The sequence below is a fragment of the Heteronotia binoei genome, chromosome 3, assembly GCF_032191835.1.
Source record: "Heteronotia binoei isolate CCM8104 ecotype False Entrance Well chromosome 3, APGP_CSIRO_Hbin_v1, whole genome shotgun sequence".
In the NCBI taxonomy this organism is placed as follows: Eukaryota; Metazoa; Chordata; class Lepidosauria; order Squamata; family Gekkonidae; genus Heteronotia; species Heteronotia binoei.
This window is the reverse complement of record NC_083225.1, coordinates 160,704,501-160,719,382: the sequence shown is the minus strand read 5'-3', so window position 1 is coordinate 160,719,382 and position 14,882 is coordinate 160,704,501. Positions and strand designations below refer to the sequence as shown.

General features: G+C 41.1%; 1 protein-coding gene across 2 annotated transcripts in view; it reads left to right on the top strand.

The window, feature by feature from the left end:
• PAN3 (poly(A) specific ribonuclease subunit PAN3) overlaps positions 1–14,882 on the top strand; it is a 93,533-nt gene that overhangs the window by 52,795 nt on the left and 25,856 nt on the right. For both annotated transcript variants that reach the window (XM_060234742.1, XM_060234741.1), the window contains 2 exons: positions 4,697–4,847; positions 14,251–14,498. In XM_060234742.1, the coding sequence (XP_060090725.1) occupies positions 4,697–4,847; positions 14,251–14,498 (399 nt within the window). The remainder of the gene's footprint in view (positions 1–4,696; positions 4,848–14,250; positions 14,499–14,882) is intronic.

Sequence of the window (14,882 nt, the reverse complement as noted above, 5' to 3'; positions counted from 1 at the left end):
CAAAATACAAAAATATAATTTAAACAACAACAAATGCAATAGTCCTACATCCTGGAGAGGCTCTGCCTCCGGTGGCTTAGCTTACTCTGGGCCACAGGCTGCAAACCTCAAGTCCTTCGGCACTTGCCCTTTAACTTACATCAAAGGCTTATGCCTCTGACCATGCCCAAGCTTAAATACCTGTAATAGGGGAGGTAATGACTCAGCCCAGATATCACTCAGCTGTCACAGATGTTCCCAGCCATCCTCCCCTGATTATGTCTTTCCTGCATGTATGAATTTTTGTTGGCCTACCTTGATTCGCATACATCATATATGATTAAATTTTACAGAACTAAATTTCTGAGCAGTGGTACAATGCATAACTTGTAAGTTCCATAACAGTACAGAATTGACATGTATAACAGAAGTATGTGTATGTGTTGTTCTTTCATCTTCTAGCATTGCAGATGGAGAGGAGGGATAGACATGAGGAAGAGACTGCAAGCTGATATTGTGTGTGTGTGTGTGTGTGTGTGTGTGTAACTGGGATAAAATATGAGGGGGGGGGATCCCATTTCTATTATAGTAGGTGTTTAAACAGATGGCCTGTAATATTGCACCAGTAAATTTGGGGGAAAGACAAATGGACACAAGTTGTTTAACTTGTCTAGAGATGTGTCTGCGTACACATGTGTAGTATGTAATGAAACAAGATTTCTTACCTCACCCAGTATTTGTCCCTAAAAGACAAATACTTGGGGCCTGAATTCTTTGAACCATTACAGAAGTGAGAAAAAGTAGTAGATGTCCAGACATTGGAAATTGTATTTGATGTCTGTATTATGAAACTTGGTACAAGTGCAGCAGCAGCATATTTCTTTGCTGCTTAAGTGTAAAAAGCAGAAATACAAAAATTTATATCCCCTCACCCCAAAAAAGCGCTATAAAACACGAAGCTCTTAAGTTGATGCTGTTCTTCCAGCCAGGAACACTGTATCAGCTGTCTGGGCTTGCCAGTCTTTTCCTCCTGTCTATTCATCTTCTCTTCCTGCCATGGACACCAGTCAAGCGAAATAGCCCACTATCTTCTGACCAGCTAGTGTGTATGTGGATTGCAAAAGCCTAAGGAAATAGCTTGATTATTCCTCTGTATCTAGTTTTTTGGTGTGTTAGAAAAAATTGAAATTAATCTTTGATGATTGCTTAGATTCAGTAATGACCTGCTCATTCTGGAAGATATGAAAACCATGGTTTTAAGCGATGATGAGATTGCAGTGATCCCTGTTGGTCACTGTATGGCTTTTTAGTTACTGTTTTCTTAATGTAAGCTGTTTGGGGCAGGACTGTGACTGATGTTAGACCAATGGAATCTTCACAAATACGAGTGATTGAATGGTTTTTCCACTTTTTGTTGTTGCTATCTTAGTTGATCAGTGTCCCTATATTAGATCCTCAAAGGCGGGTGTTGCTGCTTTTTGTAAAATAAATTCTCTTTATCAGTTATAGGTAATGAAACTTGTGTCTTTTTGTGCATGGAGATGGCTAGTGCTGGCTTGATTTACTGATGACTTCAATTAATATTGGCAGTTCCTGACTTTGACTTTGGCAGGCTGTAGTGTGTGTATTGCAGTACTTCAGTTTGTCAGAGACATAGTAAGCTTTTTGAACTGATGTTCAGTGCAATCTTTGAAATAGGTTTAAAACTTATTTATATAAGAACTGGGCCTGTCTTGCTTTGAACTGTTTTTAAATACGGAGAAGTTAATTAAATATTGGGTGCATCCTGCCTAAAGTTTTCATCCATGCAGGGTTGGGTGGGTGATTTTCACAGACTGCCTGCTCTTGCAGCAGGCACCGTCCCGTCCCCCGCCCCGGCTGCTGTTGAGGGTCACTCCCCATTTGCTGGGCTCTCATGGGGTATTCGGTGGATGGAAATTGTAGTTGAGAGCCACACCACCGGTTTATAGTATATTATAATCCATTACATTATACTGTAGCTATTTGCCAGTATTAAAAAAGAATGGAAGGAAAGGGAGAATGGATAATTTATGGGAAGATGTAGAATAAGCAGGTTTTTGAAACAAATTCCAGAGGGGAGCTCTGGTTGTCTTTTGCATTATAAGTCTTGTGGTAAAGACTGACATTTATTGTGGCATGAATTTTGTTGTACAATAAATGTGTCATTCACAAATGTTCATGCCATAGTAAATGTGTTTTGGTTTTATAATGTTGCAAAATTGTTTTTGTTAAATCTTAAGAGCTAGGGTGTATCAAATGCCATTTCCACACAGATTATTTAGCCCAGGTTTGATGCTGTTGGGAGATGGTTTTTTCCCTTTCCTGCTGTCTGACAGGATTATGGGGCGTTTGTACACCTCCTATGGTTTCCCCAGCTCTCCTCTGATTTTTCCTAACCTTTCTTTGCTACAAAGGTTTGAAAAACTTCTTCACAAAACTTGGATAGGTACCACGTTGGTATGAAAGTTCAGATTTCCACACAGTTGTCATTTTCCCTGTCCCAGCAGCAGCCATTCCCTCCTCCTGCTGACCTAATATAATTATAGCAGATATAAAGGGAAAGACAACAAAAGAGGCAAGAGATGGACTTTAAACAGTGGGGAATTGAGGGAACCTGACCCACAGGTTGTTACAGTGATATTCAGCTGCTGATTTGGGGAAGGAGCAGGGAAAGCCATGGTTGGCACACAGGGCATAGGGATGGCCATTCTCGGGAGTGGGGTAGGGAAACTATGAGGGGGACCTAGCACATGGAAATCCCATGGCATTGTATGAGCAGCTGCAGCAGCAACATGGAAACTACAGAATCTTTCACTATGTGGAAAGCACATTTTGCTTCGAGTTATTATTAGCAAAATGACTTTATTTTTGAAACTTATATCCCACCATTCTGCTTAGAGTATTAGGGTGGCTTACAAGGAGAAATAGAACAAATCCTAAAAATAACAATTAAAACTAAAATTAGTGCACTTGCTATAAATTTCTAGATACTTTCACCAAGTATTTCCATGTAGACTAGGGAACTGCAATACCCCATAATCCAAGGAGAAGAGCAATAGTTACTTGGCTCCATCTTAGAATCATAGAGTTGGAAGGGACCGCCAGGGTCATTTAGTCCAACCCTCTGCACAATGCAGGAAACTCACAAACACCTCCCCGTAAATTCACAGGATCTTCATTGCTGTCAGATGGCCATCTAGCCTCTGTTTAAAAACCTCCAAGGAAGGAGAGCCCACCACCTCCCGAAGAAGCCTAGTCCACTGAGGAATCGCTCTAACGGTCAGGAAGTTCTTCCTAATGTTGAGCTGGAACCTCTTTTGATTTAATTTCAACCCATTGGTTCTGGTCCTACCTTCTGGGGCCACAGAAAACAATTCCACACCATCCTCTATATGACAGCCCTTCAAATACTTGAAGATGGTGATCATATCACCTCTCAGCTGCCTCCTCTCCAGACTAAACATCCCCAGCTCCTTCAACCTTTCCTTATAGGACTTGGTCTCCAGACCCCTCGCCATCTTCGTCACTCTCCAACATATTTCACAGATCATGTTACAACATGATCTGTGAAATATGTAGGATTGGAGATAATGCAAAACATTGCTCCATTCCAGCCAGTCATCCCAGAAAGATAATATAACTGCTGTATTGAAAGCCACTCTCAAAAACTCCTCTACCAACCTCCTGGTGTAAATTATCAGACAGTGCAAACAAGGCAGTTTCAGTCACATAACTGGGTTGGAAACCAAATTCCGAAGAATCTAGACAATCTGTTACGTGCAAATAGCACTGAAGCCGCATGGCTACCTTGCCCAGGAAGGGCAAATTTGCTACTGAGCCAAAGTTGTTAACGTCCCTGGAATTTTCTTAGTAAAAGTCTAATAACCACTTTATTTAGTGGACCTCTCTTGTAGAAAGGCACTTATAGTCTACTCCAGGAATTGATTCCTTTACAAGCAGAAAAAGAAAACAAAAAATAGGCAAAGGTAGGTAGTAAGCTCAAGGTAGTGTCCGTATACTATGGACACTACCTTGAAACAAGCTGGAAAATATCCATAGAAATAGGACCAGCAGAAGCCTCTAAAATATCAGCAACAGCTGCACAATGATTTGCTTCGTTGCTATCTAAAGGAGTAGTTTGAGTTTTTGAATGTGTTGTGTTTGTTCAGGATCCACTGCAGGCTTACTTTACCACACTTGATTATATTGCATGAGTGTGTGTATGTTTTTTGATGATGATAATTTAATGATGATGCTAATTTGAAATAAATATTTGAATATTTATCCTCTGACTGAAGAACATCATCAGATATGAGAGGCATATCAGTCTCCACTCCATTTCCATATTACAGCTATGTCACATAACCTATTAATTTGGTATCACTCTTTCTTTGTCTATCTCTAACCCATCATCATGAGCTCTTATACAGTATGGTGGCCACCCTTGATTGACATGGGAAGGACTTGCATAGTGCAAGGCTTTGTGTTGAGGGAAGAACCTATTGGGTGAGAGGGGCCAAGTAACAGAAGTGGATCTGAATTCACACAAGTGATTTTCTCAACTGTGTTTATTTCATGATCTATCTTGTTTTTTCCCAAACCATCTACAGAGATCTTAAGAAAATTAACTAGGCTGTTAAGAGAGATCTATTTTTTTAAAAAAAAATTAAACATACTTTTCCCCATTTTCAAACAGACACCAAATCCAGCTGCAAGTGAGTTTATTCCTAAAGGAGGATCGACCTCCCGACTTGGTAACATGTCACAGTCAAATATGTCTGCCTTCTCTCAAGCCTTGTTCTCTCATCCTTCCATGGGAAGTCCTGCAAATGCTGGGCTAGCTCCAGGTAAGCTTAAAGTAACAGTAACTAGTGAAAATTGATCCAGGTGGGTGGCTGTGGTGGTCTGAAGCAATAGAGCAAAGTTTGAATCCAGTGGCACCTTTAAGACCAGCAAAGTTTAATTCTGGGTATAAGCTTTTGTGTGCATTTGGTGTAATTACCTTGCGGCTGAGCTTTGAAACATTTGCAAAATATTTTTATTATTGTTTGTAGGCAACTTGGTATCTAAACAGTGCAGACCATGACACATCTCCCTTAAATCTGATGGCAGTAACTTGTTTCCTGCTGCTGCTTATTGTTTCCAAATTGTGGGAGGATAATGTAAGCTTATGTAAAGAGTAATAATGCTCTTTTTTGTAATACTTTGGTTGTAGAAAAAATGTGGACTTAATTGTGTAAATGGATGTGTATTGGTGTTATTTGACCTATAGTAATTTCAGTTTGGAGTCCTTCAGTTTGGAGAAATTTTTTTTGTAAATTTACCTTCCAAATATTTAAATCTAAAATATTTAATACTATCATTTAAAATGTGTTCTCTGCAAAAGGCTGACGTACAAGGATTGCCTTGGAGATTTTAAAAACAAGCAATTTGGGACATATCTTTTTATCACAATATGAAAGATTAAAAATAGGATTCAGGTAAGAAAACAGTGAACATATTTCAATGCCTAATAAATCAAAGTCTGGACTGTATGCAAACAGGGCTCTTGGAAGGGATTAATAACATTGAATCCAGAGCAGGTATTTTATATAGGGACTTCACTGTGCATAGGGCCTTACAGAGAAACAACACGAAAAGAATGCGTTCAGTTGTTTAATGTTCTCCATATTGGAAGTAATATTGTTGTTCCCTTTGCTGCTCAATGCAAGGACCTTGTCCATCATTCTGCAGAAGTGGAGGGAAAGAACATCTGCTTGGGTCTGAGAGAAAGGGGCCAGTGACAGTTAGCCTAGCAAGGTATTGAAAGGATTCTTGTTATGCATACTTAAACTAGGTGCAGGGGGTCTAAGGGTCTTGGTCAAGATTTTTTAATGGGAATGGTAGATTTCGAGGTGGGATTTGAAGGAAGTAAGGAGTATCACCTCACACAACTATTCAGGGAGGGCAACTTTCAGGCATTAGAAGCAGCATGGGAGAAAATATGAATCCATCCAATGGTGTAAAGGTTGGTTTTGTTTTGTTTTTTTGCATTTTCTTTCTTTATTAAAGGAAGAATTTAAAAATTAACAACTCCAACAAAATCTATTACACTGTACAAACTTAATATCACTTAAACATTGTATCTTCATGTTTTCTTCATCTTCTTCCTTCATTCTTCTCTCAAAGATTAAATAATAAAATTTATAAAATTCACAAGTTAATCTTAGCTCATTATATTAGCTTTACATTATATATTTCAAAGCAAATTAGAGCTATGTTATGCTACAAATAATATAATATATAGCTCAGCCCTTGGAGACCTTAAAATTTAAGGACTGGAGGAGAACAAGACTCCACCTTCCATGGGCTGATTATACCTTGGGGGAACATGCCCAGACACTTACAACAGTCCCACCACTCTCTAGTATCAGAGAGTTATGCTTCCATTATAAATTGTACCCAAAACCTCATTTTTTAAAAGGAGTCAACACTCTCCTCAAAATCTCCATGATCTTCAGAAGCGCATACACGACTTGCTTTAACTGGAGTAGGGGGAGAGTTCTCCTTCCTCTTGTTTACTCTCAATGCAAGGGGGGAGGAATTTAAAGCTGTCAGCAATAATTCACCAGAGGCAGAGTCGTGGGCAGTATGTTAAGTTGAACCTTGTTGCACACAAAGTTTGCCCGTTTGGAGCCAACGATATCTTATTCCTAAGTCCCGTGGTTTAGCTGTCGTGCCTTTAAGATCTCTTCTGATTTTTAGGAACTCAGGAGGGAGATGAGGATACATCTGTATCTTTAACCCCTGATAGTCCAAACCGCCCCTCTCTCTGGCCTCTGCAAGAATCCTGCTTTGTGTTCGAAAATCTTTGAATTCTGCCAATATATCTCTGGTATATGATAATGAAATGGATTCCTCACATACCTTTCCAAAGCTATAAGCTCGCTGCAGCAGGGGTTCAATTCCAGCTTCAAGAACCAGCGTAGCTGCAAGCCAGTTTGCCATAAATATAGTCAGCTCTGTTCCAGCCTCGGAGTTTGATGTGAATCCTCTGAACTTTAGGCACAACTCACGGCTTCGATAGTCCAAAGTAAGAATACGTTGCCTCGCCCAAATATCTGAAGTTGTCTCAGATATTTTTTTCTCAAGCTCAGTAACTTTCTGAAAAGCTGTCTCTGCTTTTTGGCATGTCTGTTTATGAAGCTCTTCTAATTAATCCAGGTGTTGGCTCACAGGTTGTAGCATTTCTATTATATCATTTCTCAGTTCTTGCCTCTGTTAGTACCTGCATTAAAAAATTTGCAGTGAGAGGAATCTCTTCAGCCATTGACTCACCCCTCCCCAGCGTTGTGGAGGAGGTGGATGGTATGTCTGGAACCAGGAAAAAGTCTGTTAAATGCTGCATTTTTTCTTGGTTTTGCCTTTCTTTTCCCCCTTCGAAGCTATCTTTTAAACTTTAAATTTTGATGTTATAGGGGGTAAAATATTTATTTTTAAAGCAGGCTGAGTAAGAGCTCGGCAATGGCTTTCAACCCGGAAATGGGTCAAAGCCACTCCTCCGTAGGCCGGTGTAAAGGTTTTTGATTAAGGTGCTGTATGGTGTAGTCCATGGAAGCTTATGATGGAGTAAAATTTGTTAGTCTTTAAGGTGCCACAGAATTCCTGTTGTATTTTTTACAATAGTTTATGCTCAAGCAGGAATTATAAAGAACTTTATTTGAATATTAGCTTCCCCCCCCCCCCCACTGTTTACATTAGTGTGAAAAAAATCATGAAGGAATACTCTGTGTTTTGGACTCTGTCACCTGTATTCTTTCTTTACATCTGAGTGCTGGAAAAAAATTAAGGTTGTAGAAATTCCCAAACACTAAATGAGTATGGTGGGTTTTAGGCAGTAGTTTTGGAAGCAGTGTTGTGGAGGTTTTTGATTAAGGTACTATATTTGACTTCAGAATTTTCTGAATCTTTACCTTCATTTTTAAAAAAATCTTATAGTATTTGTATGCCAATTTTAAACACAGATCTCAAATAAAATCATAAAATAGGGATTCAGTGACTACAGTAAAACTACAATTTTAAGAAGAGTGGCAACCGCACTGAACTTTTGCATTCCTGAATAGTTATCTCTTAGTAAAATACATGTTTAGAACTCATGGTTGTGGGGAACATGAGAAAAAAATATTTGACAAGCACCAGCAAGAATGGAAGAGCTTGAAACATGCTGGTGTGTAAAAAAAATCATGTTTCAAATCCCACATTTTTTGAAGTGTCTATTGAGAATTTAGCAGTGTGTAAGATTTAAATTGTCCTAGTTTGCCCAGTGGCTTTTATCAGTGTGAAAGGAATAATATTGTCTGGAACTGGAGTTAATTAAAGCACAATGAACAGACAGAGTTAATCGTATACTGACTCAGGCTTCTCATACACCTATCCCAGTACTGCTTACTCTGACTGTAATGATTCTTCATGTCTCAGACACGAGTCTTAGCTCTGTTACCTGAGATCCACTCTTGGGAGACGCCCCCAAAGATTTAATGTTTGATCTGCTGCTTTCAAAGCATGTGCTCTGTTCTTGCATGCAAGACATAGACCAGATATGTTTCCCATGAAATTCTGAGAAGGACAGAGTATATGGGATTGTGTCAGTTTTCCCTTCTTACTAGAAGCCGTTTGCACCTCATGAGGTGACACTCTGGACAGTTTATTTGGGAGGAAAGGGGGCAGGGAACTGGAAAGCCTATGTCAGTGGTGGCAAACCTATGGCATGGGTGCCGGAGCCGGCACTTGGAGCCCTCTCTGTGGGCACCCTCACTCCCCCGCCCCGCACACGAGGCTCTGGAGTCATATCTCATTGAAGCTCCTCCTCTCCCCAAACTCAGGCTCCTTTCCACAAATCTCCAGGTATTTTCCAACCCAAACCTGGCAACCCTAACTGGGTCTCCTTCAGAAAGACAACAGGGCACTCCATCCTTTTTGAGCTCGTGGGCACCTCTGGAATTCTGACATGGGGTGTGGGTGCAACCACAATTCATCCCCCAAGCACAACACACAGAGGAAAATTCCTTGCAGGTGTTCCTGCAGTTTTAGGAAAGGGATTACATAGGACCCACTAGGGCAGGGGTGGCCAAACTTGCTTAACATAAGAGCCACATAGAATAAATGTCAGATGTGTGAGAGCTACCAGACATGAACGTCAGATGTCTGAGAGAAGGAAGGAAGGAAAATAGGTGGGGAGGTGGAGAGAAAGCAACTTGAACTTTAAATGCATTCTCCAAGCCGCTGACTTGGCTTGAAGAAGTGGTTTAAAGAGGCAAATGCCTTCCTTGGTGGGGGCTTCAAGAGCCACACGATGTGAAAGAGCCACATGTGGCTCCTGAGCCACAGTTTGGCCACCCCTGCACTAGAGATGGATATAAGGCAGCTTCACGTTTTCATGTGGCCAAGACCTGGTTGCGTTTCATATTTCAAAACTGTTGTGGCACGGAAGAGGAGAGATCGTGACCTTGAATCAAGCACTTTTTTTGAAGGGATGTGGGTTTATTACAGGAAATGTTGGATCCCTCTAATCTGGCAGAAACAGCGGCCAGGATCGCTTCTGGTTTAGGAGTGGAAAGGGAGGAACTGCAGGCTTCCTTGCTTTCAAATATGATGCTTCTGATAGCAGTATCTGAGCAGAGCTCTTTCAGGCTACAGGGACCATAAGGCAAATTGTTGATAAGTTGTTTTTGAACTGTTGAACTGCTGTTCTGGTTTGCCAGAGCACCCCTGACAAGTGTTTGTCCAGCCGCTGCTTAACGACTGCCAGTGAGGGGGTCGATTGCACAGCTGAACAACTCTTACTGTTAAAAAGTTTTTCCTATGCCAGTCCTCTCCTCCGCTGCCAGCAGGAAAAGCTCCCTGCCCTCCTCTAAGGAGCAGCCCTTCTAATACTTCAAAAGAGCAATCATGTCTCCCCTCTCAACCTCCTCTTCTCCAGATTGAATATCCTCAAGTCCCTTAGCCTTTCCTCATTGAGCTTGCTCTCCATGCTTTCTTGGAAGTAACCTACAGTGAGCACTGTGGCACCTACTCTCTACACAAGCACAGGATTGCCGTTTTAGTTTAAAGAAAGATGATGGTACTGGATTTATATCCCACCCTTCACTCTGAATCTCAGGGTCTCAGAGCAGCTCACAATCTCCTTTATCTTCCTCCCCCACAACAGACACTCTGTGAGGTAGGTGGGGCTGAGAGAAGCTTTCCCAGAAGCTGCACTTTCAAGGACAGCTCTGTGATGGCTATGGCTGACCCAAGGCCATTTCAGCAGCTGAAAGTGGAGGAGTGGGGACTCAAACCCAGTTCTCCCAGATAAGAGTCCACGCACTTAACCTCTACATCAAACTGGCCCTCCTTTCTCCCATCAGACTTTCTAGAAATTCATAGAATCATAGAGTTGGAAGGGACCTCCAGGGTCATCTAGTCCAACCCCCTGCACAATGCAGGAAGCTCACAAACACCTCCCCCTAAATTCACAGGATCTTCATTGCTGTCAGATGGCCATCTAGCCTCTGTTTAAAAATCTCCAAGGAAGGAGAGCCCACCTGTTCCACTTAGGAATTGCTCTAACGGTCAGGAAGTTCTTCCTAAAGTTGAGCCGGAAACTCTTTTAATGTAATTTCAACCCACTGGTTCTGGTCTTATCTTCTGGGGCCACAGAAAACAATTCCACACGATCTTCTATATGACAGCCCTTCAAGTACTTGAAGATGGTGATCATATTACCTCTCAGCCGCCTCCTCTCCAGGCTGAACATCCCCAGCTCCTTCAGCCTTTCCTCATAGGACTTGGTCTCCAGACCCCTTTGCATAGAAATATGTGGCTAAGTGAAATGGAACTACTGTTTTTCCTACAAGGAAAACCTGAGAACCATATTGATTCCTATTTTTGAAATTGCCCCCTACAATTCACTCTGAGTCCACCTATCCACTGCCAAATGTAGCAGGGAGGATAGAGGTTTTTTAAAAAACCCTATTTCCCTTTAAGTTTTCAACTAGTGAGTAGACTGTGATCTTCTTTCTCAAGTAGAAAGGGAAGGAACTGCAGCATATCCCCTCCTTTATTTGGAAAGGGTTTTCTGAACCTGTTGGCAACTACATCAGGGCATGTTGTTGACCCTGGTGCAATTCCCAGTGAAAACAAAGGAGTCACTTAGAATCATAGAGTTGGAAGGGACCTCCAGGGTCATCTAGTCCAACCCCCTGTACAATGCAGGAACCCACAAATACCTACCCCAAATTCACAGGATCTTCATCGCTGTCAGATGGCCATCTAGCCTCTGTTTAAAAACCTTCAAGGAAGGAGAGCCCACCACCTCCTGAGGAAGCCTGTTCCACTGAGGAATCGCTCTAACGGTCAGGAAGTTTTTCCTAATGTTGAAACTCTTTTGATTTAATTTCAAGATTTAATAAGCATTCCCTCTATTCCTTTATCCAAATCATTGAAAATCATTAATACAATTCAAATCATTAAGACAATTCAGACTATCCCTGAAGTTTCCAAGGGTAGCCGTGCTGGTCCATAGTAGAACAACTAGATTCAAGCCCAGGAGCACCTTAGAGACCAACAAGATTTGAGGCAAGGGGGCACAAGCTTTCCAGCATTAGAGCTCCCTCAATTAGATAAAAGGAGCTTTGACTCTCAAAAATCTTGTTCTCTAAGGTGCTGCTGGACTCAGATTTAGCCATATAAATCAGTTGACTCCTTTCATCAATGTAATTTATTAACTAACATCATGTATCCCCTGCTTCCTCCCCAAAGGACACTGAAGTGATTTGACACACTCTCCCCTTCTCTTTTATCCTCACAGCGAACTTATGAGGCGGGTTAACTCCGAGTATATTACTGGTCCAAGGTTTCCCAGCAAGCTGCCAGGGCAGAGTGGGTATATGAATCAGGACCTCCCAGATCTGATTTGGACACCCTAACCACCAGTTCCTACTAAACACACTATATTTTAAAGTATTCTTTTTTCCTAATGGCAAGCTAGAACAATGTTTATAATGTATGTTACATGTTCAAAAGTAAATTAAGTGGACAGGAACACCTCTGGGAAAAGCATGTTCTCAGTTTAATCCAGATCTGTAAACAACAGAGCAGTGAACAACCTCCATTTATTGCCTTATGACACTCTCACCATCATTCTCCCATTTTGACATGTTACTATTTTGTTGGTTTCCTAAGCAATTGCTATCCAGACCAAATGTTCTTTCAGTTGTTAATTTCACTATGAGTTGTTTTTTCTAAACTAAAACCTCAGTATTCAGGTTAAATTGCCGTGTTGGCACTTTGCGATAAATAAGTGGGTTTGGGGTTGCAGTTTGTGCACTTGGTCTCTCAAAGGTTCGCCATCACTGGCCTACCCACTGCAGGTGGGTACTTTGCATTCTAGCCATTATATAGGTAGGATATGTTTTCAGTTAACATACATTTACAATACTACAATTACAGTAAACATTGCAGTTTTACAGTAGGAAAAATAATAAAAATAGTTGCATTTTCCCAACTCTAGGAGAACTCAGTTACCAACAAATTTCTTGGATTCAGTTGTTACAAATTCCTTGTCACAATTTTCAGTATTGCTCTTTAAATCATTCAGAAAGATAGTTGCAACTGGATCATCAGGTAATCTTCTTGGTTGATTTTAATTTTTTTTTTAAACTTCAAATGTAAACTTTATTGAAAAAAATAGTTACAAGTGACGGAGTCATACACAAATTAAAAAAATCAAAACAAATCTTATAAATACTGGTACAATTCCAGAAAAACAGGAACCTTTCACAACACATCTGAGTCCGTAAACAAACTATAGATACAAAATCTTTGTAAATCATATTCTTATTGAAAGAACAAACATACATTGGATCATTGTCTGTTTCCTCCCATATTGGAAACTGTTGACAGGATTCATAAGGATCAGTATGATCCAAAACTGAAGAAATCTTATCTAAAATCAGACGGTCACATATTTTAGAGAACTACAGATTCACCGGGGAGTGGAGGTGTTAGAATCTTTCCAGCAGTGAGCAATTACTGATTGAGCTGCAGTAAGAAGCAGGGTTATTAAGGATCTCTGATTTTAATTCTTAATGACTTCAGCTTTATAATGTCTTTAGTTTTATAATATGTTCCTGGCTAGAACGGTATATACCATCATATTTGGCTTCCTAAAATCGACACGTTTTATGTGAACTAGGGGCCAAACTACACATTGTGGTGGACAAGGGTCCAGCCTGGGACTGTAAATGCTCTTTTAGAGAAACATTTAGTTTAAAAATTGCCAGAAGGGCCTGATGGTAGTACTAGGCCATCTTATCTCCCACTCTACCCTTTTAAGTGTTAAAAGCTGTGTGAGGGCTGATTCAGTGTCACAAAAAGGTAAAGGTAGCCCCCTGTACAAAGCACCAGTCGTTGCCGACTCTGGAGTGACGTTGCTTTCGCAGCTTTTTCACGGCAGACTTTTTACAGGGTGGTTTGCCATTGCCTTCCCCAGTTATCTACATCCCCCCCCCCTACCAGCAAGCTGGATACTAATTTTACCGATCTTGGAAGGATGGAAGGCTGAGTCAACCTGAAACTGGCTCCCTGAACTCAGCTTCCGCCGTGACTGAACTCAGGTTGTGAGCAGGGAGCTCAGACTGCAGTACTGCAGCTTTACCACTCTGTGCATGGGGCTCAGTGGCATAGGAGATGGCAAAACTGCTTGTTACTGCTGCATTTGGGGGAGGGAGCCCCTCACAGCACATTTTTCAATGGCTAAATTTTCCCTTTAAAATGGTGTTAGTGGCGATAGGTTGGACCCTTGTGTCTGTAGTTTGACTCTAGCTTGAAGGATGTTTTCGCTTCTTAAAAAACAGTGGCAACTGTCCACAGCTCTCTTGAGCCTCTTCTGCATCCCAGTGATAGTGCTGTGTCACAGTTAGGTAGAGTTATGACTTTAAGAACTTACAGGTGCTAAAACACAGTGCTGATGGTTTTCCATCAAGTACAGAGTAAACTAAAATGGGTACATGTGGTACAATGTCCATACTGTTTTCTCTGTCAGTTGCTGTATTTATGGATATATTTTGTTTGAATTAAGTCTCTGGTAATATCTGTGCATCTGTTTTTAATTGAACAGTGCAAAAAGCAGCTTGTCTTTATCTACAAATTGCTTTTCAAGCCTTGAGTGCATAAGAACAAATACTTTTTTCCCTGTTAAGTCTTTTTCCCCCCCATTTCCTTTCCCCTAAGGAATGTCACTGTCAGCAGGATCTTCTCCTCTTCATTCCCCTAAGATTACTCCTCACACGTCTCCTGCTCCTAGACGAAGAAGTCACACACCAAACCCAGCAAATTATATGGTGCCTACTAGTGCCTCTACACCTGTAACTAATGCTGTCTCCCAGCCCCCAGCTACTGGTCAGGTGATTCAGAAGGAAACTGTGGGAGGCACAACCTATTTCTATACTGACACAACTCCAGCACCTGTAACTGGAATGGTAAGAGTTTAGCTTTACTATGAGGATGTCTGCCAGATGCAAAAAATAACATTTTGCATCATTGTCTAACGCTGTAATGTTAGTTAGAACTTGTTCCACCCTTTCCCCAAATTTAATGTAAATTGATAGTGCACAGCTTAAAGAGACAGAGAATATTTGTTCTCTTCTTTTCAAAGTATTCTTCTCCCTGATTGCCTGAAAAGAGCAACTTGGGGGAGGGCCCTCAGAACTGTGGTGCAACATGTGACATCGAGGGTGTCTGGAATGCCCAATTACAGGGTTTTCAGTTGCAGAGCTGGGAAGAACCCTGCCTGAGACCTTGAAGAATCAGAGTGAATATTACTGGACTAGACAAACCAATGGTCTGAGCCTAATACAGCTTCT